Source organism: Atractosteus spatula, chromosome 22, assembly GCF_055471065.1.
Source record: "Atractosteus spatula isolate fAtrSpa1 chromosome 22, fAtrSpa1.hap1, whole genome shotgun sequence".
NCBI classification, from domain to species: domain Eukaryota; kingdom Metazoa; phylum Chordata; class Actinopteri; order Semionotiformes; family Lepisosteidae; genus Atractosteus; species Atractosteus spatula.
The window spans coordinates 1,530,889-1,551,250 of NC_142727.1; the positions used below are offsets into that span (position 1 = coordinate 1,530,889).

At 54.2% G+C, this 20,362-nt stretch overlaps 2 protein-coding genes across 6 annotated transcripts in view; one reads left to right on the plus strand and one right to left on the minus strand.

Annotated features, from left to right (window-relative positions):
• m6pr (mannose-6-phosphate receptor (cation dependent)) overlaps positions 1-20,362 on the minus strand; it is a 30,208-nt gene that overhangs the window by 8,697 nt on the left and 1,149 nt on the right. The window lies entirely within an intron of this gene.
• On the plus strand, positions 441-20,035 carry arhgef5 (Rho guanine nucleotide exchange factor 5). 5 transcript variants are annotated; one of them, XM_088940036.1, is made up of 16 exons: positions 441-688; positions 3,678-5,753; positions 6,388-8,313; positions 8,695-8,740; positions 8,900-8,964; positions 9,329-9,666; positions 10,104-10,264; positions 10,796-10,948; positions 11,144-11,273; positions 12,030-12,104; positions 12,320-12,409; positions 13,495-13,637; positions 14,277-14,438; positions 18,528-18,598; positions 19,116-19,220; positions 19,483-20,035. In XM_088940036.1, exons 2-16 carry the CDS (start codon positions 3,680-3,682, stop codon positions 19,632-19,634), a joined length of 5,691 nt encoding a protein of 1,896 aa, XP_088796162.1. In that variant the 5' UTR covers positions 441-688; positions 3,678-3,679; the 3' UTR covers positions 19,635-20,035. The 5 variants fall into 5 exon arrangements, 4 of the variants coding, with proteins under 4 accessions (XP_088796162.1, XP_088796165.1, XP_088796163.1 ...); XM_088940037.1 differs by lacking the exon at positions 441-688 and adding an exon at positions 717-1,024; XM_088940039.1 differs by lacking the exon at positions 14,277-14,438.

Consider the following 20,362-nt stretch of genomic DNA (forward strand, 5'->3'; position numbering starts at 1 on the left):
CACAGCTGAGGAAGATTGACTGCATTATGACACACGCGTATATGGGAACAGACCAAGCCATACAAGAAACACTCGAGCTGCCTAAATCCCCGTCTGTCGTGAGAACATAAAGGTTGCAATAGAGGCCACTGGGCCTCCACTTTGCATAGCGATTGTGGCAAAACCGCATTCTCTTCCCCCCACGCCGCTGTTTCTCCTGCTCGGCTGCTTTGCATCCGCTGCATCGCCCTAATCCTCTCCAGGCAAATTTTCTAACTGCTGTGGTTGATGTATCTCGGTCCATCTCCATGCCTCTCTCTCTCTCTCACACAGACATACACACAATGAGGGGCCAGTCTGTACCTGTCTGGGTGTCTCCGTTGGCCAATCAGAGCCCAGCAGGCAGGTACACTTCCTGTGCAGGACGGGGGGGGGGGGGGGAGGGGGAGGAATGCGAAGATAGAGGAAGAGAGAGAGCCGGGGAATGAGGTAGCAGGGGAGAGAGAGAGAGTTTGGCCAGGGGAGGTCAAGACGGAGGCAGTGGCACACGGGACGCCCAACGCCAAGAGGGAGTGCGAGGCGGAACAGAAGCAGAGAGCGAGGAAAAGGGAGTGAAGCCCTCCCCCCCACTCCCACCCCCGCCCTGGAGCAAAGACACAAACAGGGAGCTAGAGAGGCGCGGGGGAGGGTGACAGCTGGAGACGCAGAGGTGAGTGGATATGTGAGTCCAGGCTTGTTGGGGAATTTGGAAGAACAAACACCAGGAGGGAGGGGGAGTAGGAGCAGGAGGGTGTGTCTGCGCACACAAACACGCAGAGAGAGAGCGCCACGGGAGACTGCAGAGAGAAGAGACGGGGAGGTGGACTCCATGTCCTGAAAACCCACCGTGGGGCTGTTTCTGTTGCTGCTGCCGTCTTTCTGGGGGCTCCCCGACAGAACTGAGCCAGCGCTGGGCGCGGGCCGGCCGGGGATAGCGAGGGGGCCTGGACGGGAGGAGGAGGAGAGGGCAGAGAGGGACATGGGCCTCCCAACGCTTCCAGCTCAGGTGAGCCTAGCCCGCGCCTCACCTGGGGCTGGGGGGGGGTCCCCCGGCGTCTCTCCGCACACGCGCACACGCGCACACGCGCATTGGGGGGCCGAGCCCCGGGGGTGGGGGGGCCAGCGTGGTGAACTCACCGGTCTGGCAACAAGGTCTGCTTGCTCACCGCACCGCTCACTGCCCCCGGCCTGCGGAGCGGTTCGCTCGGACGGCACACACCCACGTTTCCCATTGTGTGGTGATCATGACAGGCTCACATTTACTACATTCGTGGGTTATTTTAGGGTCTCAAATCTGTTAGATGTGTCTCTGGGGCCTGCATTACTAGTGATATTAAACTGCAGCTACTAGATGTGTCTCCATGATCTAAGTTACTGTTGTTGTTATTAAGCTGCAGTTATTAGGTGTGTCTCTGGGGTCTGTATTACTGTTGTTACGAAACCACACTTATTAGATGTGTCTCTATGATCTATGTTACTGTTGTTATTAAACTGCAGTTATTAGATGTGTCTCTATGGTCTATGTTACTGTTGTTATTAAACTGCAGTTATTAGATGTGTCTCTATGGTCTTTGTTACTGTTGTTATTAAACTGCAGTTATTTGATGTGTCTCTGGGGTCTGTATTACTGTTGTTATTAAACTGCATTTGGTAGATGTGACTTTTGGGTCTGTATTGCTATCTTTTGGCTGTGTGCCTTAGGGCCTACATTAGGGTCTGTATTTCTCTGTGTTAGGTGTGTCTCTAGGGTCTACATTAACAAGTGAATTTACTTAAGTATTCAGCTCAGCGGGGACTCACAGATGTGCACATTTGTGAGTCGTTAAGATTGCTGAAAAGTGGCTTGGGATATATTTACCTGGGGAATATATTCCTCCACTATTTTAGCACATTACAGTTTGTCTATAAAGAGGCCATACTACCTTACAGTTCTGCATTGCAAGAAGGGCCTTGTTTTGAAGACACACCTGTCAAATTAATCCAAGGAGGTATTCCACTAATTAACAAGCCGAATGGTTAGTGGAGGCAAGTGGAATGATTAATCCAGGAGGTATGAGAAAAACTACAACAATATGAACAATGTACATGCTGTGTGAGTGTTATTCCTATTGCTAGTGATCGTGCTATTGTGGCAGATGGCAAACAGCAGAGGGCATCTTAGGTGTATGAGCCTGAGACCACATTATCATGTGTCCAGCACTGCAAAGCATCAGTGCACAAGAGACAGATCGTGTTGTAAGGTGACCAGTACTGGACAGCATCAGTGAACAAGAGACAGGTTGTGTTGTCAGGTGACCAGTACTGGACAGCATCAGTGAACAAGAGACAGATCGTGTTGTCAGGTGACCAGTACTGGACAACATCAGTGCACAAGAGACAGATCATGTTGTCAGGTGACCAGTACTGGACAGCATCAGTGAACAAGAGACAGGTTGTGTTGTCAGGTGACCAGTACTGGACAGCATCAGTGAACAAGAGACAGATCGTGTTGTCAGGTGACCAGTACTGGACAACATCAGTGCACAAGAGACAGATCATGTTGTCAGGTGACCAGTACTGGACAACATCAGTGTACAAGAGACAGATTGTGTTGTCAGGTGACCACTACTGGACAGCATCAGTGTACAAGTGACAGGTTGTGTTGTCAGGTGACCAGTACTGGACGGCATCAGTGTACAAGAGACAGATTGTGTTATCAGGTGTCAAGCACTGGACAGCATTGGTGCATGAAGTCTATGGGTGTCCGACTAGACAGCTTAGGTGTACAAGCATGTGATCACACATTTGCTTGTATGCCCATCTAGCTGCAATGCAATACAGCTGCAATTCCCTAAAATGCAATTGATTAACTTTTGGGAATTTGTTATGGGCTTTTTGCAGGAGGTTGGGGTTCAGTTTCTAGGATGTGCACATAAGTGTGGAGGTAAAGGAGAAGCCCCCAGAAGAGTCAGGCTGCTCAGTGGCGTCCCTGAACGAGTCTATCCCTCCTCCAACCTGCTTTCAGATCGATCCTCTAGGAGCAGAGGCACTTCTGCTCTTCCAGGGGGAGGTGGGAGAGGGAACTCGGGACTAAATCAGCACTTTAAAGACACACAACCCACAACAGATATGCTTTTACATTTCACAAGAGGAAGACAGAACTTTGACATGCCATTATAGCTAAATAGATCATAGAAGAATAAATAAAAATAACAAGATTTAGAATGCACCACTTTAGCTAAATAGATCACAGATGAACAAACAATTTAAGGGGAAAGTTGCTAACATCTCTCATATTACGATGTGAGGTGAAGGATTGCATGAAGGAAAAATTAACTCTGAAATGTTTTTTGCTCAATTAATTGGATCGGATTTCTCAGTACTCCCTCTGATCGGCTGTGGAGTGGGTCTGCTCTGTGTCACCCACGGGAGGCTGCCCTTCAGTGGGGGGTTAAGACTGCTTTGAGATGAAAAGTTCAATATAAATACAAATCTACTGTATGTTCTATAATAAGAGTCTGTATTAATCTGTGTGTGTGTGAGAAGTGTCTCTAGGGTCTATATTAAGGTCTGTATTAATATCCCTGTTTTAGGTGTTATAGCATCTATATTAATCCATGTTAGCTGTGCCCTATGATCCGTGTTAGGACAGGAAATAACTTTTCTCCCTTATCCTGCAGGTATGCTAAAGGATGTCATTATGGGTACCAGAAGGCTCATGTGGCTCATACCCAGGTTGTCCACCAACCAGGATGCTGCCAAGGATGACACCCAGAAGTCCACCAGCCGAGAACCGAGCCCCAGAGGAGGGGCCAAGCTCAGAAAGGAGGAGCTGCAAAGAGAGCTACAACTTTCGACAGAGAGACAGAGAGACCGGGAGGGGCAGAGGAGGAAGGAGAGGGAGGGAGAAAGAGTGGGAGAGGGCCAGAGAGACAGAGAGGCGGGCAGACCAGGAGACAGGAAGGGAGAGACTTCCCATCGCACGAGAGACAGAGGAGGGATGGCGGACGATGAGAGAGAGAGGGAGAGGCGGAGGAGACAGAGAGAGAAGGAGAGGGCGGCTGATCTGCAGGCCAGGGAAAAGGAGTCGAGAGAGGGGAGGAGGCAGGCAGAGAGAGAGAGAGCAGACGCGATGAGCTGGAACGGAAGAGTGGCCACCACCATGGACAGAGACGGGCTGCGAGACAGAGAGAGGGAGGGGCAGAGGGAGGCAAGGCAGGCGGGCACCTATCCGCGAGCAGAGAGGAGCAGAGCAGACACGGGAAGGGAGGGCGAGAGGCGACTGGAGAGACAGGGGAGGATGGAGGAAGAGGGGAGAGACAGTGGGAGAGAGGGGGAGAGGAGGCGAGAGAGGTACAGCGAGGCAGGAAGACAGCGGGGGGAAGAGAGAGTGAGACAGAAAGGGACGGAGGGAATAAGGGAGAGGCTGAGGCAGGGGGAGGGAAAGAGGCCTCCTCGAGAGCCGGGGAGAGAGAGGGAGAGAGACCGAGGGTCGGAACTCTACGCGAGGGACAGAGAGGGGGTGAAGGACCAGCCGCGAGACAGAGAGAGGGAGGACAAGAAACAGGGGGAGAGACGCAGAGAGAGAAAGGACCGCTTGACACCGGGCGAAAAAGAGGCGAGGGGAGAGCCAGAGCGCCACAGGGAACGAGAGAGAGGAGTGAGGCTGGGGGAGGCGGAGGCGGAGTACGAGCGCCGGCTGAGGGAAAGGGAGAGGAGGCGAGAGCGAGACCGGGAGTACCACGAGGAGGAGAGGAGGAGGAACAGGGAGAAAGGAAGAGAGGTGGATCATGTCGAGAGGGAGAGGGAGAGGGCCGACTGGGAGAGACAAAGGGGAGACTGGGAGAGGAAGAGGCTGCTGGAGGACCGGGCTGAGCTCCTGACGAGGGAGCGAGAGACGGCGCGGGAGAGGGGAGGGGAGTGGAGGGCGAGAAGGAGAGAGGAGCGAGAACCGGAGGAGGAGCGCGGGAGGGCGCAGGAGGGAGAGGTCGAAAGGGGGAGGCAGAGAGCGGGAGGGAGACACAGCAAGAGTGAGGGAGACAGCGTAGGAGAACGGCACAGGGGGGAGGAGATCCCAAGAGGCTGGAGGAGCGAGGGAGATGTCGTCCGAGAGCGCGAGGGGGAGGAGGACGGAGAGAGTGCGGGAGAGGGCTGGGAGGAAGAAGGGAGAGGGGGAGAGAGCGACAGAGGGAGCTGGGGAGAGAGGGAGCAGGAAAGCGAAGGGGAGAGAATCCGGACCCCCAGAGACCAGCTGTCTGGGGAGGACGGCTTCATCACCGTCTCCAGCGGGGGAGAGGGGGAGGAGAAGGAGGAGGAGTTCGAGGACTGCAGGGAATTCCTGGAAGTGTCCAGAGCTCAGGGAGGTGATGGGGCAGCCAGTCATGTGATGAGACAGCCTACCGAATACTGGGATTGCCTCTCTGAGAGAGAGCAGACCGAGGAGAGCGAGGAAGAGAGGCCGAGGGAGGTAGAGACAGCCCACAAGGGGGAGATAGAGAACGAGAGAAGGCGGCAGCACACAGAGAGAGGACCAGAGGAGGGGGAAGAGGGCGAGGGCAGGGAGGAAGGCTGGCCGAGGGGAGAGACAGACACAGTGCACCAGGAGTGGCAGGAGAGAGAGGGGGGAGAGGGAGAGAACGTGGATCAAGTGGGAGATACACGTCGCCCCAGAGTCAGGGTGTTCTGTGTGATTGGACAGAACCTGCCCCAAGGCATAGGACTGGAGAGGGAGCATCGACCACCGACTGATGCACAGGGTGAGAGAGAAGGTGGTGTTAATACAGACACACTGCCTGACTGAACACTACAGCACAGTAACACTGACTGACTGAACACTACAGCACAGAGACACTGACTGACTGGACACTACAGCACAGTAACACTGACTGACTGAACACTACAGCACAGTAACACTGACTGACTGGACACTACAGCACAGTAACACTGACTGACTGGACAATATTGTACTTATAGTACTTACTAAGCCATGCAATTAATATTGGCTAACTAGACTCAATACACTTTAAGTTAAACTAAATTAGACTGCAATGAAAGAACACTGTACTGAGAATAAGAGAAAAACTACTTCACCATGAACAAATTACACATGAAAACACTTGGAAATGGAGTGGGCAATGTAGTTTTCTTAATCTACTGGTAATTCTTTCATGCATACAGCTGGACTGGACTAGATCTTAACCATTTAAATTAATCCAAGTACCATAAACTGTACATTTCATTTCAGATTAACCCCTTGCACTATGTGATTAAATTACATTTAATCAATTTAAGGCTGTTTAATCTGTTTGATGACCGAAAACAAAACAAATGTATATACGTATATCACAAAACAGGAGAGTTAAAGTGTCACTGATGTCTTTTTCCTTGCAGTTGCTCTCGGCTCGGGCAGCCAGGGAGAAGAAGAGGAATCCTGGGACACTGAGAATGTTAGACAAATGTCCATAACAAGAAGGGCAATAATGGAAAATGTTCATTTGCACCCAGAACTTCTGGACGACAAACTTAGTAATGAGTTACAGGGGGAAATTGGTGTGGGAAGTGGGATTGAAACATCAGCACAAGATTTGCATCTTACCAAAAACTATGGAACATATTCTGAAACCATTGACACAACCACAGAGACAGAACTTTATTCTGTAAACATGGACTCTGAGAGACAGAGAGAGAATGAAACTTACCCAGAAAATACTGAGTCTAAGAGACAGACAGAGGATCAACTTTGTGACGAATACGCAGAGCCGACCCAAGAAAGACAGGCTGAAATATATTCAGAAAATGTTGAATTTACCAGACAAAATGAGAGTGAAAATCACTCCACCAACATGTGGAAGGAAACGGACACTGATCTCCCACACACTGAGTTAGGAGGCGGAGATACAGATACGGAAATTAATTCAGACATTTCGCAACTTTCCAGAAATAGCCAGGAAGATGCACATGTTAGAAGTTTGGAACCTAGCAGGGAGACTGAGAGCAGCACAGAAAGTTCAGAGCCCATGGCAGAGACTGAGATCAACTATGAAAACTCAGCAGCCAGCAACACAGATGGAGAGAGTGAGACTCATTTTCAGACTCTAGTCCCTGCTGCTGAAAAGCAAGTAGATATGGATCCACCCAGTGCAGAGAATGGGTCTGAAGGATGGAACGACAATAACCCCCAAAACGAGGAGGGGGATAGCGAAACTCTTTCCAGAAATCCTGAACCCAGCATCAGAGAGGGTGTTGCCAGTCTTAATCCGAACATAGAAAATTTGGGAACTCCTACCCAAAACCTGCAGGCTGGCAGGGACAGCGAGAGTGGCGATGACTATGAGGGGTCTGACTCTGGTTATCACGGGCTTTCACAAACCGAGGAGCAGAAACAGAGAGATTCCGAGTTGCAGGGAGTGGCATCTACAGGGGAGGGAGAGGCTAATGTAAGCTCCCGGCTGCCCGACCCGAAAAATGGGCACGATACCGGTGTGGATTCTGCATCTTCTGCAGAACAGAGCGAGAGAGACACCGAAGTGAACTCCCAGCTGCTGGACTGGAGGAGTCTGGAGGACTTTGCTATCATCTCTCAGGGTGCAGAAACTGGTGGAGGTGGAGGAACAGGAGAGGAAGAGGGAGAGACCTTGCAGAGCACGGGAGGAGAGGAGCAGGAGGTAAGAGGACCCAGAGAGACTGAAGACGGGAGGGGAAGGAGAATCTCTCTGGAATACCAGCCATTAAGAGACAGAGGGGAGAGAGAGGGAAATGAGTGGACAGAAGGAGGATGGGGGACACAGGGTGAGGAGGGGCCAGAGGGAGGGACAGGAAGACAGATCCCAGCAGGGAATGATGAGGAGATACAAGAAATAGGACAGAGAGACACACAGCATGAGCAAGAGTCGGACATGGATGGCGGAATGTCGGGAAATGCAGAGAAACGGATGGAGAGGGAGCCACAGACGGGAGCACCACTGCGCATCGAGATCGAGAGCGACAGAGACATGGTTGTAAGGACCGACGGCGAAAGTGAGTGGGAGACCAACCTGTGCCTCTCCAAGACGCCCCTCGTCAAGGCCAACAGCTGCCCCAACTCCTTAGAGAGCCCCAGCAACGAGCAGCACCCCTGGGTGGTGGAGCGGGCCGAGGCGGAGGACGGCAGCTTCAGGGACCAGGGACAGCAGGCTCGGGTGAGGCGGAGGGGCTTCCGGAAGACGACAGAGCGGGACCGAGAGAGGTGGAGCGTTGCGGAGAGCAGCGAGGGGAGGGACGAGGAGGAGGGGGAGAACCAAAGACGAGATCGCAGGACCCGGGTGTTCACCGTGTCAGGTGAGAGAGAGGACGCTGCGCTCCGAGGCAGTCGTGCCGAATCCCTGCCCGGACTTGACCAGACGTGGCACAGAAATGACAACAGTGACGTGATCATGTGGGACCCTCTCCCCTGTACAGGCTACCCACAACCTATAGTTCACAGAAGCAGCTAAACTGCTGCTCCTCCAAACATTACTAGCACATCCACTGTGACCATCACTACGACATCTTTTTCACTATTACTACTACAAGGGTCACTGCACGGGACGCAAGTCACGGCGCTGTTCAGTGGAGGTTTGGAAAGGATAATGATGCACTTCTATGGTTTTTAGAGTTTGTGAAATTTCATACCAATGGGTCGATCACAATATTAACTCATGTCTGTGATTTTGTGTTCAGATGATGACGACGAGTTCAGCATCAGCTTGTCAGAGGTGGATCTACGGTGAGTCAGGAGGGACAATATGAGACTAACTGACTGCATGACTAACTGACACTAATTTGTGAAACTGCCAGTTACGCTAAGACACCCAACAACAGAGCAGATTAGTACACTGACATTTTCCAGAGGAACTGTGGTTTGATCCATCTCTCTGTCTGCCAGGCAAATGGCTTTGAAACATGTGGCTGGAAATTTGCAGAAGAGGAATTCTAAATTCTTCCAGTCCTGTAAGTCGCTTCAGCATCTAGACTGTTGTTCCTCTGTCCATCATACTGGCTCTCACTGAAGCATCAGTACCCTGTGCTGTCCAGTCTGACACTGGTCATATTCACTACATGTGAAGATGTGTTTCGCCTGTATTAAAACTTCTCTCTGATCATCCTCTCACCCCTTCCTTATCCCTCCCCATTCCTCTCACCCCCTCCCTCGTCCTTCTCTATTCCTCACACCCCCTCCCTTATCCCTCCCCATTCCTCTCAACCCCTCCCTCATCTTTCCCCATTCCTCTCACCCCCTCCCTCATCCTTCCCCATTCCTCTCACCCCCTCCCTCGTCCTTCTCTATTCCTCTCACCCCCTCCCTCTCTGCCAGACTCCCAGCTCTACCAGCAGTACAGCGAAGTGGTCCTGGACAGGGAGATCCAGCGCCAGTCTCGTTCGGACACGCTCTCCGAGGAGCACAGCCCCCAGGAGGTGCACCGGATCCAGAGCCGGCCCCTGCCCCCGCTGCCAGCCGAGGCGCCGCCCCCCCACCCGCACTTCCTCACCCTGCCCCTGGCCCACCCTCCCTCCGCGTCCCGCTCCGCGTCTGCCTCGCCCCGCCTGTCGCTCTCCTTCGCCAGCTCCCCCTCTCTGTGGCAGGAGCTGCCCGGGGTGCGAGACAGCGTGGCCCTGAGTGGGTTCGGCCAGGACCGCCGCAGGCTGCAGGAGGTGAGCGGCCGAGTCTCTCCATTCCTGCGACGCGCTGCGCAAAGCTGCTCTCTTCAACAGACGGCGGCGTCGTGCTTTGTGATTGCAGGCTTGGTGTTGCCCCCTTCCTCTTCTGTTCTCGAGAACCGGGGAGGACATGTAAAACCGCTGCATCCAGCATCCCCGTCTCGATGCTATGGAGACGAAATGCGTCACCTGGGCTACCGCTCTAGGTCTCTCGTCATTTCAGTTGCCCACACGGCAGGAGAGCTTTCCTGGCGACACCCTGGCATGCTTCTGCAGCCTGAGCCTCATGCTGGCATAACGGGCTTTAGTCAATCTCAATGGCCAGGATGTGGCCCCGGAGCCTGTCCCCACTGGGCAGCCGGGGCCCCCACCGTGGGCCCATCTCAATGGCCGGGCAGCGGTCACCCACTCCTGTCCCCTCTCTCGCCCAGGTGCAATTTGAGGTGGTGAGTTCGGAGGCCTCCTACGCCCGCAGTCTGGACATCGCCGTTGACCACTTCCAGCACTCTAGCCAGCTGGGAGCCCTGCTGAGCGCACAGGACAGAAACTGGCTGTTCTCCAGGCTGAGCGAAGTCCGGGCGGTCAGCCACAGGTGAGAGCCAGAGGAAGACGGTTCACAGCACACAGCAGCCCGCACTCAGTCACGAGCAGGGAATGAAGCATGTTTAACTCTCTAGAGAGGAGGGAGCCCCATTTGCCATTACAATGCTGTGAAAGACTCTTCTTATATACAGCCCTGTGGTAAAAGCAGTTTTATGTTTGTCCATTCATGACAGTTTTAGCAATAAAGACTGACTTACAGAAAGTGAAAGGGTAAGAAACCTTCACTATTTATACTGTATCTGCAGGGTGAGGAAAACACATCTTTTTTTCCTCATTTAATCTTACTTGGTAGATTGAAACATACTGTACTTAAGACTATTAAATCCTTTTAAAGCACTTTACCAGTTACTAATTCTATATACCGATGGACATATTTACTGAACGCTGGCGGTAACGACAACTACCTTATCGCACGTGGACAGCTTTACTGTTGGCATTAACAGCGCAGAGTCTCATGGGATGTGCTGTTCCAGAGTCCTGAAATCCTCCTCCCTCTCTCTCTGCTCTTCCTCTGCCTCAGGTTCCTTGCCGAGCTGGAGGAGCGGGTGGAGCAGGACATTCTCAACTTCACGGTCTGCGACATCATCGAGCGCCACTGCCCGCGGTTCCGGCAGGTGTACGTGCCGTACCTCACCAACCAGTCCTACCAGGAGAAGACCTTCCAGAGGCTCATGTCAGTGTTTCAGGCTCTCGAACCCTTCTTCCGTGCCGCTGTCTCTGCCCTTCGCCTGCCCAGTCATCACTTTGCCCCTCGGCCCACCCTCCTCTCCCTCTGTACCGGCACCCCTTGTGTCTCGGCGGTTATCCAGAAGCCTTGGCGAAAAACGACGTTAGTGCCCCTGTCTGACTCCCCTCCCCTTCCTCTCAGGGAGTCGTGCCCAGGATTTCAGCGCGTTGTGGAGAAGCTGGAGAGAAATCCCATGTGCCAGAGACTGCCTCTTCGCTCCTTCCTCATCCTCCCTTTCCAGAGAATCACCCGGCTCAAGCTGCTGGTGCAGGTACGAGTGTTTCTCGCTCAGTGCCGGGGGTGAATTCAGTCAGTCAGCAGCCACGGCCAGCTGCTTGACCAATATTACGCCTTCTGGAGTAATGGGCTCCAGTCACTCCAGGCCAGGGTGGCACAGGCACTCTGTTACGGTCCTCCTCATGGAGACTAGTGCATCGCCATCTCTTTTTGCGGTTGCGATTCTTGAGTCACTGGTCGTTACCCCACCTTCTCCCTCTTCTCTGGGGACTCTTGGGTCTCAGCACCTCCCTCATCTGTGGGGAGGTGTGGAGACCGAAGACTCCAGAGTCCCCACAGATGAGGGAATCACTGATCCAGACCGGGACTCTGGAGTCTTCGGTCTCCACATCTCCCTCTCTCATCCCTGGGGACTCTCGAGTCTTCGGTCTCTACTCCTTCTTCCCTCATCCCTGGGGACTCTTGGGTCTTTGGAATAAACTTATTACTTGATCCTTTGCAGCCTACGCATGCTGACGCAGCTCCCCACCTGAACTATAGTTAAAGTATATGCTTTCACTATACGTAGTGTCCATCGTTTACTCTGGTTTTTCCGTTTTTTATTCCCCCCTTTGTAATAAGAAAAACCTTTCCTGGTAAAACTGCATCTGAGCACAACCGACTGCATTTAATGTAACTTTTAGGGCTGATTCCAGGACTCAAAATCATTGGAAATTACCGCACTTTGTGGCCATGACTCCCCCGTCAGACGTACGGTATTGAGGTCTGTTTTCCTTCCCCTCTCATTCAGAATATCCTGAAGAGGACGCCGCACAACTCTGCCGAAGAGTTCCAGGCTAGCAGGGCCCTGAAGTCTTTGGAGAAGGTCAGTCTGTGTGCACGGTCCACATAACAGCACACGAAAGGGGTACAAACGAGAAGAGGTCATGGGGTCGTGGGGTCCACCAAGCCGATACTACACCGACAGCAACTAACTGACCCAAGTGTCTCCCCCGATTGGCTCCTGAAAGAGGCCAGCCGTGCGTGTAACGGGATGCCAGCCCAGCGCACATCAGGGTTTAATTTCTCCCTTTCTCTCAGCTCATCCAGGAGAGCAACAACAGCATCAGGCAGATGAAGAGCATCGAGAACCTGGTGTCCCTCAGCGCCAGGGTGGAGTTTGAGTGCCGGGTACGAAGCCCGCCAGCTCCCCGTTGTGACAGTGCAGGACCGCAAGGAGTGCGGGAACTACAATTCCCGGACACAACCAAAAGATACAAAAACCCTATTTCCTCTCACTGTAGTGCCACACTGAGAGGAGCAATGTGATACAGCGTTTTTTTCTTCCTTCAGAGAACCTGGGTTTTACATTTGCCTGATTTCCAGGCATTCTGAAATTTCTGACAAAAATTGTTCAGCCAGCAATCCATAAAATTTCTGTTCTGGAATTTCCATTAATCTCTGATGTGCCTTTGAATATTATTACAGATACTAATAGAAGGCAGCCAGTGTCTCTGAGCTGCAGTGTCCAGTCAGTCAGGGTCACTGTGCTGTAGTGTCCAGTCAGTCAGTGTCACTGTGCTGTAGTGTCCAGTCAGTCAGTCAGGGTCACTGTGCTGTAGTGTCCAGTCAGTCAGTCAGTGTCTCTGTGCTGTAGTGTCCAGTCAGTCAGTCAGGGTCTCTGTGCTGTAGTGTCCAGTCAGTCAGTGTCACTGTGCTATAGTGTCCAGTCAGTCAGTCAGTGTCTCTGAGCTGCAGTGTCCAGTCAGTCAGGGTCACTGTGCTGTAGTGTCCAGTCAGTCAGTGTCTCTGTGCTGTAGTGTCCAGTCAGTCAGGGTCACTGTGCTGTAGTGTCCAGTCAGTCAGTCAGTGTCTCTGTGCTGTAGTGTCCAGTCAGTCAGTCAGGGTCTCTGTGCTGTAGTGTCCAGTCAGTCAGTGTCACTGTGCTGTAGTGTCCAGTCAGTCAGTCAGTGTCTCTGAGCTGCAGTGTCCAGTCAGTCAGGGTCACTGTGCTGTAGTGTCCAGTCAGTCAGTGTCTCTGTGCTGTAGTGTCCAGTCAGTCAGGGTCACTGTGCTGTAGTGTCCAGTCAGTCAGTCAGTGTCTCTGAGCTGCAGTGTCCAGTCAGTCAGGGTCACTGTGCTGTAGTGTCCAGTCAGTCAGGGTCACTGTGCTGTAGTGTCCAGTCAGTCAGTCAGGGTCACTGTGCTGTAGTGTCCAGTCAGTCAGGGTCACTGTGCTGTAGCGAGTTATACACTAATCTGACTCTCTCTGTCAGACTCTCCCTCTGGTGTCGCAGTCCCGCCAGCTGGTGCGCGAGGGCTTGGTGACGGAGCTGAGGGACTTTGCCCTGAAGGAGACGGAGCGGGACGTGTACCTGCATCTCTTCAACGACTACATCCTGCTGTCCCATCCCCGCGAGTGAGTGACCGGCGCAATCGCGCGACCATGCCACCGACACAGCCTCTCAGACCCAGGATCGCACCCAGGGCCCCAGCGCTGCACCCCTGCGCCACCGGGCCACCCATTTCATACTACACGCTTGTACTAACTCGTGAACTTTGTGAAAGTACTGTACGTCACCGTGTTTGTCGCAAACCCCTGGTCTCACCAGAGAGAGCGAGAGCGAGAGCGAGAGTTTGTGAGAATTGTGACAAGAAGCAGCCCTTCCTGCTCACTAGTCACTGTAATGACTGATGTACTGTGATGTGCAAGCAGATAAGTACGGGTTGTGCAGCAGATAAGTTGTGAGCAGTATTTCTCCTGGATTAAAAGAGCTGGATTCTCAAGCCTGCTTGTTTACAGTGTAATAGAGCTCCCCCACTTCACCGGAAGTCTTGTTGCCTCGTTCTGAATCACTGAACATGGCGCTGTGCAGACCAGGAAATGTTTTATTATGTAAATTGAAGGTATTACAAGTTACTGTGTGCATTTCACTTTTACTGTGGTTTGAAATGCACTCATCAGTACTGATCATTTCTAATCCTGCACTGCTAATTCGCGATCTGGCATCATACGCACGCTGATTGTCCCCTGCCTCTCTCTCTCTTCCTCTCTCAGAGGGGGCAGGCTCTTGGTGTTTGAGTACGCCCCAGTGTCCCAGGTGCGAGTGGAGAACTGCAGAGTGAAGCTGCACTCTCTGCAGAAGAACCTGTTCAGACTACACCTGGCGCAGACCAGCGAGGGCCACAGCAAGGCCCTGCTACTGAGGACCGACACACAGTAAGACAGAGGGACAGAGCAGAGCACTGCTGCTCAGGACCGACACACAGTAAGACAGAGGGACAGAGCAGAGCACTGCTGCTGAGGACCGACACACAGTGAGACAGAGGGACAGAGCAGAGCACTGCTGCTGAGGACCGACACACAGTAAGACAGAGGGACAGAGCAGAGCACTGCTGCTCAGGACCGACACACAGTAAGACAGAGGGACAGAGCAGAGCACTGCTACTGAGGACCGACACACAGTAAGACAGAGGGACAGGGCAGAGCACTGCTGCTGAGGACCGACCCACAGTAAGACAGAGGGACAGAGCAGAGCACTGCTGCTGAGGACCGACCCCCAGTGAGACAGAGGGACAGGGCAGAGCACTGCTGCTCAGGACCGACACACAGTAAGACAGAGGGACAGAGCAGAGCACTGCTGCTGAGGACCGACACACAGTGAGACAGAGGGACAGAGCAGAGCACTGCTGCTGAGGACCGACACACAGTAAGACAGAGGGACAGAGCAGAGCACTGCTGCTCAGGACCGACACACAGTAAGACAGAGGGACAGAGCAGAGCACTGCTGCTGAGGACTGACACACAGTGAGACAGAGGGACAGGGCAGAGCACTGCTGCTCAGGACCGACACACAGTAAGACAGAGGGACAGAGCAGAGCACTGCTGCTGAGGACCGACCCCCAGTGAGACAGAGGGACAGAGCAGAGCACTGCTGCTGAGGACCGACCCCCAGTGAGACAGAGGGACAGGGCAGAGCACTGCTGCTGAGGACCGACCCCCAGTGAGACAGAGGGACAGAGCAGAGCACTGCTACTCAGGACCGACACACAGTAAGACAGAGGGACAGGGCAGAGCACTGCTACTCAGGACCGACACACAGTAAGACAGAGGGACAGAGCAGAGCACTGCTGCTGAGGACCGACACACAGTGAGACAGAGGGACAGAGCAGAGCACTGCTACTGAGGACCGACACACAGTGAGACAGAGGGACAGAGCAGAGCACTGCTGCTCAGGACCGACACACAGTAAGACAGAGGGACAGAGCAGAGCACTGCTGCTCAGGACCGACACACAGTAAGACAGAGGGACAGAGCAGAGCACTGCTGCTCAGGACCGACCCCCAGTAAGACAGAGGGACAGAGCAGAGCACTGCTGCTCAGGACCGACACACAGTGAGACAGAGGGACAGAGCAGAGCACTGCTGCTCAGGACCGACACACAGTGAGACAGAGGGACAGAGCAGAGCACTGCTGCTCAGGACCGACACACAGTAAGACAGAGGGACAGAGCAGAGCACTGCTGCTGAGGACCGACACACAGTAAGACAGAGGGACAGAGCAGAGCACTGCTGCTGAGGACCGACCCCCAGTAAGACAGAGGGACAGAGCAGAGCACTGCTGCTCAGGACCGACACACAGTGAGACAGAGGGACAGAGCAGAGCACTGCTGCTCAGGACCGACACACAGTGAGACAGAGGGACAGAGCAGAGCACTGCTGCTCAGGACCGACCCCCAGTGAGACAGAGGGACAGAGCAGAGCACTGCTGCTCAGGACCGACACACAGTAAGACAGAGGGACAGAGCAGAGCACTGCTGCTCAGGACCGACACACAGTAAGACAGAGGGACAGAGCAGAGCACTGCTGCTGAGGACCGACCCCCAGTGAGACAGAGGGACAGAGCAGAGCACTGCTGCTGAGGACCGACACACAGTGAGACAGAGGGACAGAGCAGAGCACTGCTGCTGAGGACCGACACACAGTGAGACAGAGGGACAGAGCAGAGCACTGCTGCTGAGGACCGACCCCCAGTGAGACAGAGGGACAGAGCAGAGCACTGCTGCTCAGGACCGACACACAGTAAGACAGAGGGACAGAGCAGAGCACTGCTGCTGAGGACCGACCCCCAGTGAGACAGAGGGACAGAGCAGAGCACTGCTGCTGAGGACCGACCCCCAGTGAGACAGAGGGACAGAGCAGAGCACTGCTGCTGAGGACCGACCCCCAGTGAGACAGAGGGACAGGGCAGAGCACTGCTGCTGAGGACCGACCCCCAGTGAGACAGAGGGACAGAGCAGAGCACTGCTGCTCAGGACCGACACACAGTGAGACAGAGGGACAGAGCAGAGCACTGCTGCTCAGGACCGACACACAGTGAGACAGAGGGACAGAGCAGAGCACTGCTGCTCAGGACCGACACACAGTGAGACAGAGGGACAGAGCAGAGCACTGCTGCTGAGGACCGACACACAGTAAGACAGAGGGACAGAGCAGAGCACTGCTGCTGAGGACCGACACACAGTGAGACAGAGGGACAGGGCAGAGCACTGCTGCTCAGGACCGACACACAGTGAGACAGAGGGACAGAGCAGAGCACTGCTGCTCAGGACCGACACACAGTGAGACAGAGGGACAGAGCAGAGCACTGCTGCTGAGGACCGACCCCCAGTGAGACAGAGGGACAGAGCAGAGCACTGCTGCTGAGGACCGACCCCCAGTGAGACAGAGGGACAGAGCAGAGCACTGCTGCTGAGGACCGACCCCCAGTGAGACAGAGGGACAGAGCAGAGCACTGCTACTGAGGACCGACCCCCAGTGAGACAGAGGGACAGAGCAGAGCACTGCTGCTCAGGACCGACACACAGTGAGACAGAGGGACAGAGCAGAGCACTGCTGCTGAGGACCGACACACAGTAAGACAGAGGGACAGAGCAGAGCACTGCTGCTGAGGACCGACCCCCAGTGAGACAGAGGGACAGAGCAGAGCACTGCTGCTGAGGACCGACACACAGTGAGACAGAGGGACAGAGCAGAGCACTGCTGCTGAGGACCGACCCCCAGTGAGACAGAGGGACAGAGCAGAGCACTGCTGCTGAGGACCGACCCCCAGTGAGACAGAGGGACAGGGCAGAGCACTGCTGCTGAGGACCGACCCCCAGTGAGACAGAGGGACAGAGCAGAGCACTGCTACTGAGGACCGACACACAGTGAGACAGAGGGACAGAGCAGAGCACTGCTGCTGAGGACCGACCCCCAGTGAGACAGAGGGACAGAGCAGAGCACTGCTGCTGAGGACCGACCCCCAGTGAGACAGAGGGACAGAGCAGAGCACTGCTGCTGAGGACCGACCCCCAGTGAGACAGAGGGACAGAGCAGAGCACTGCTGCTGAGGACCGACCCCCAGTGAGACAGAGGGACAGAGCAGAGCACTGCTGCTGAGGACCGACCCCCAGTGAGACAGAGGGACAGAGCAGAGCACTGCTGCTGAGGACCGACCCCCATTGAGACAGAGGGACAGGGCAGAGCACTGCTGCTGAGGACCGACCCCCAGTGAGACAGAGGGACAGGGCAGAGCACTGCTGCTGAGGACCGACCCCCAGTGAGACAGAGGGACAGAGCAGAGCACTGCTGCTGAGGACCGACCCCCAGTGAGACAGAGGGACAGAGCAGAGCACTGCTGCTGAGGACCGACCCCCATTGAGACAGAGGGACAGAGCAGAGCACTGCTGCTGAGGACCGACCCCCAGTGAGACAGAGGGACAGAGCAGAGCACTGCTGCTGAGGACCGACCCCCAGTGAGACAGAGGGACAGAGCAGAGCACTGCTGCTCAGGACCGACACACAGTAAGACAGAGGGACAGGGCAGAGCACTGCTGCTCAGGACCGACACACAGTGAGACAGAGGGACAGAGCAGAGCACTGCTACTGAGGACCGACACACAGTGAGACAGAGGGACAGGGCAGAGCACTGCTGCTGAGGACCGACACACAGTAAGACAGAGGGACAGAGCAGAGCACTGCTACTGAGGACCGACACACAGTGAGACAGAGGGACAGAGCAGAGCACTGCTGCCGAGAGAAGAGGACAAAGATGGAGAGAGATGAGAAGGGAGAGGGCATCAGTGCAAGGGGTGGAGCTGGCAAGATAAAGGAAACGGGGACAAGAGTAGGAGGGAATGGCAGCACGATGGGAGAGATCAGGAAAAGGGGGAAAGGGGGCAGGAGGCATTAGTGAAAGTCACTACGAACCGCAAATCTATCGATGCTACCAGTCTTTAAATTTCAAAGTGACACAATTTCTTCTCAGGAGCAATAAACTGCGCTGGATCTCAGCCCTTTCCCAGCCCCACCCCGAGATCGACTTCACCACAGCACAAGGTTGGTCTCCGGGTGCAGTGTTAGTGGACACTGCAGCCCGACAGTCCAGGTCTCTAACAGCCTCCCTCTCTTCCTCTCCTGCCTCAGAGATCTATCCATCTAGTCTGTCCTTCTGAGTATCTGGATTAACACCTCTCCCTCTTGTATTAAATTCTTAAAAGCTTTATCGGCACTGAGCCTGTCCTCTCTGGACAGCCACGTCAGCCTGTGTTCAATTTCTATGTCCAGGCTGGGGTCACTAAGCCTCTATTTTGCATCTCCTTGTTCTCGCCCTGCTCAGATACAGATACTGGGGCAGTATGTGCTCTCCTCTGGTAGCATCCCAGTTTGTCCCAGCGGATGAGGCAGTGTTGTACGGCCTGTGTTGTTGGAGTGCTTTCTCCATCTCTCTCCCTGGCAGTGGTGATGATCTGGAATGTGGTGGTGGTACTTGGAAGATGTGCACTGTTTGTTTTTTCTTCCTGGCTGAAGCACAGCTTGCGTTCCCAGTGCGTAAAGGTCTCTCTGCGCTTTCCAGACTCTCCCCAGGTGCAGTGCCTGAGGTCCTACGTCTCTCAGCAGCCAGATGAACTGACGCTGGAGAAGGCCGACGTGCTTCTGGTGCACCAACAGAGCAGCGATGGTGAGGCAGGGCGGGAGGGGGTGAGGCAGGGCGGGAGGGGGTGAGGCAGTGAGGCAGCGATGCAGGAGAAGACAGCATAGGAACCCAAGAGGGGGCTATGAATACAAGGAGAACATTTCGCCCATTAAACCTGTCTGTCTGCTTATCATCCGTGGGTTTCTCTGTCAGCCTGCTCCAGACACCAACCACCCTTAGCGTAAAGAAATGCATCCTCCCTCCGCGGGAAGGCAGGGAGAGTGAACTTCTGCCCCTGTCGTTCCAGGGTGGGTTGAGGGCACCAGGCTGTCGGACTGCGAGCGCGGCTGGTTCCCCCTGTCGCACGTGGAGCTGATCTCCAGCCGTCACGCCCGGGAGCTCAACCTGCTGGACACGCAGAAGGTCACCACGGCAACCTGCAAGGGCACCAGGCCCTGACCCCAGGCCAGGCCAGCCGGCTCACAGCGGCAAAGGACAACCCCTCAGCAGTAAGGCACACCACAGGACAGGAGACACAGCGAGAGGAGAGGAGATCACAGAGAATCCCTCAGCAATAAAAACACCCCAGGACAGGAGACACAGCGAGAGGAGAGGAGATCACAGAGAATCCCTCAGTAATAAAGAAGAAAGAAAGGAGAGAGATGGGTGAAGCAGTATAAGAATTCTAGTGCAATACCTGAAATAATATATTATGTGGGAAGCCTATATTAGTATTAATGTATATTCCTTAGTCTGTAATGAACTGTGACTGTCTATAATGCATCTTCTAAAGTGTGGATTAACAGCTATACATGTTTAGGCTGTCCTGTTTTTTTTTCCCTGTGGGCTGTATTTTTACAAGGGCTAATAAAAATGTTAAGTTAGTAGGTCTCGCTCCCTCTTCAGGCTCCTAAATGGCTCCACCAGAAAGGTCACCAGCTGAATGTAGCCGAGACCCCCCAAACACTCACGGTGTAGTTTTCATGGCTGTCAGCGATCCCTGCTGGCAGCTTGTGGTGCTGTTGGTGAGGGACACGCGTCTCCTCCAATCAGCATTGATCCTCCAGCAGGGGGCGGTGCCGGTGGTGAGAGGCGCGCCTCTCCACCAATCAGCACTGATCCTCTGGAAGGGACCAGTGCTGTCAGTGATTTGCTAAAATACAATTGGCTCGCAGGCAGGCAGGATG

Coding starts and splice junctions, on each gene's coding strand:
- arhgef5 (XM_088940036.1), top strand. CDS start 3,680: ATGCTAAAGGATGTCATTATGGGTACCAGAAGGCTCATGTGGCTCATA. Junction 11,274..12,029: donor GGCTCAAGCTGCTGGTGCAG/GTACGAGTGTTT, acceptor CCTCTCATTCAG/AATATCCTGAAGAGGACGCC. Junction 13,638..14,276: donor CTGCTGTCCCATCCCCGCGA/GTGAGTGACCGG, acceptor TTCCTCTCTCAG/AGGGGGCAGGCTCTTGGTGT.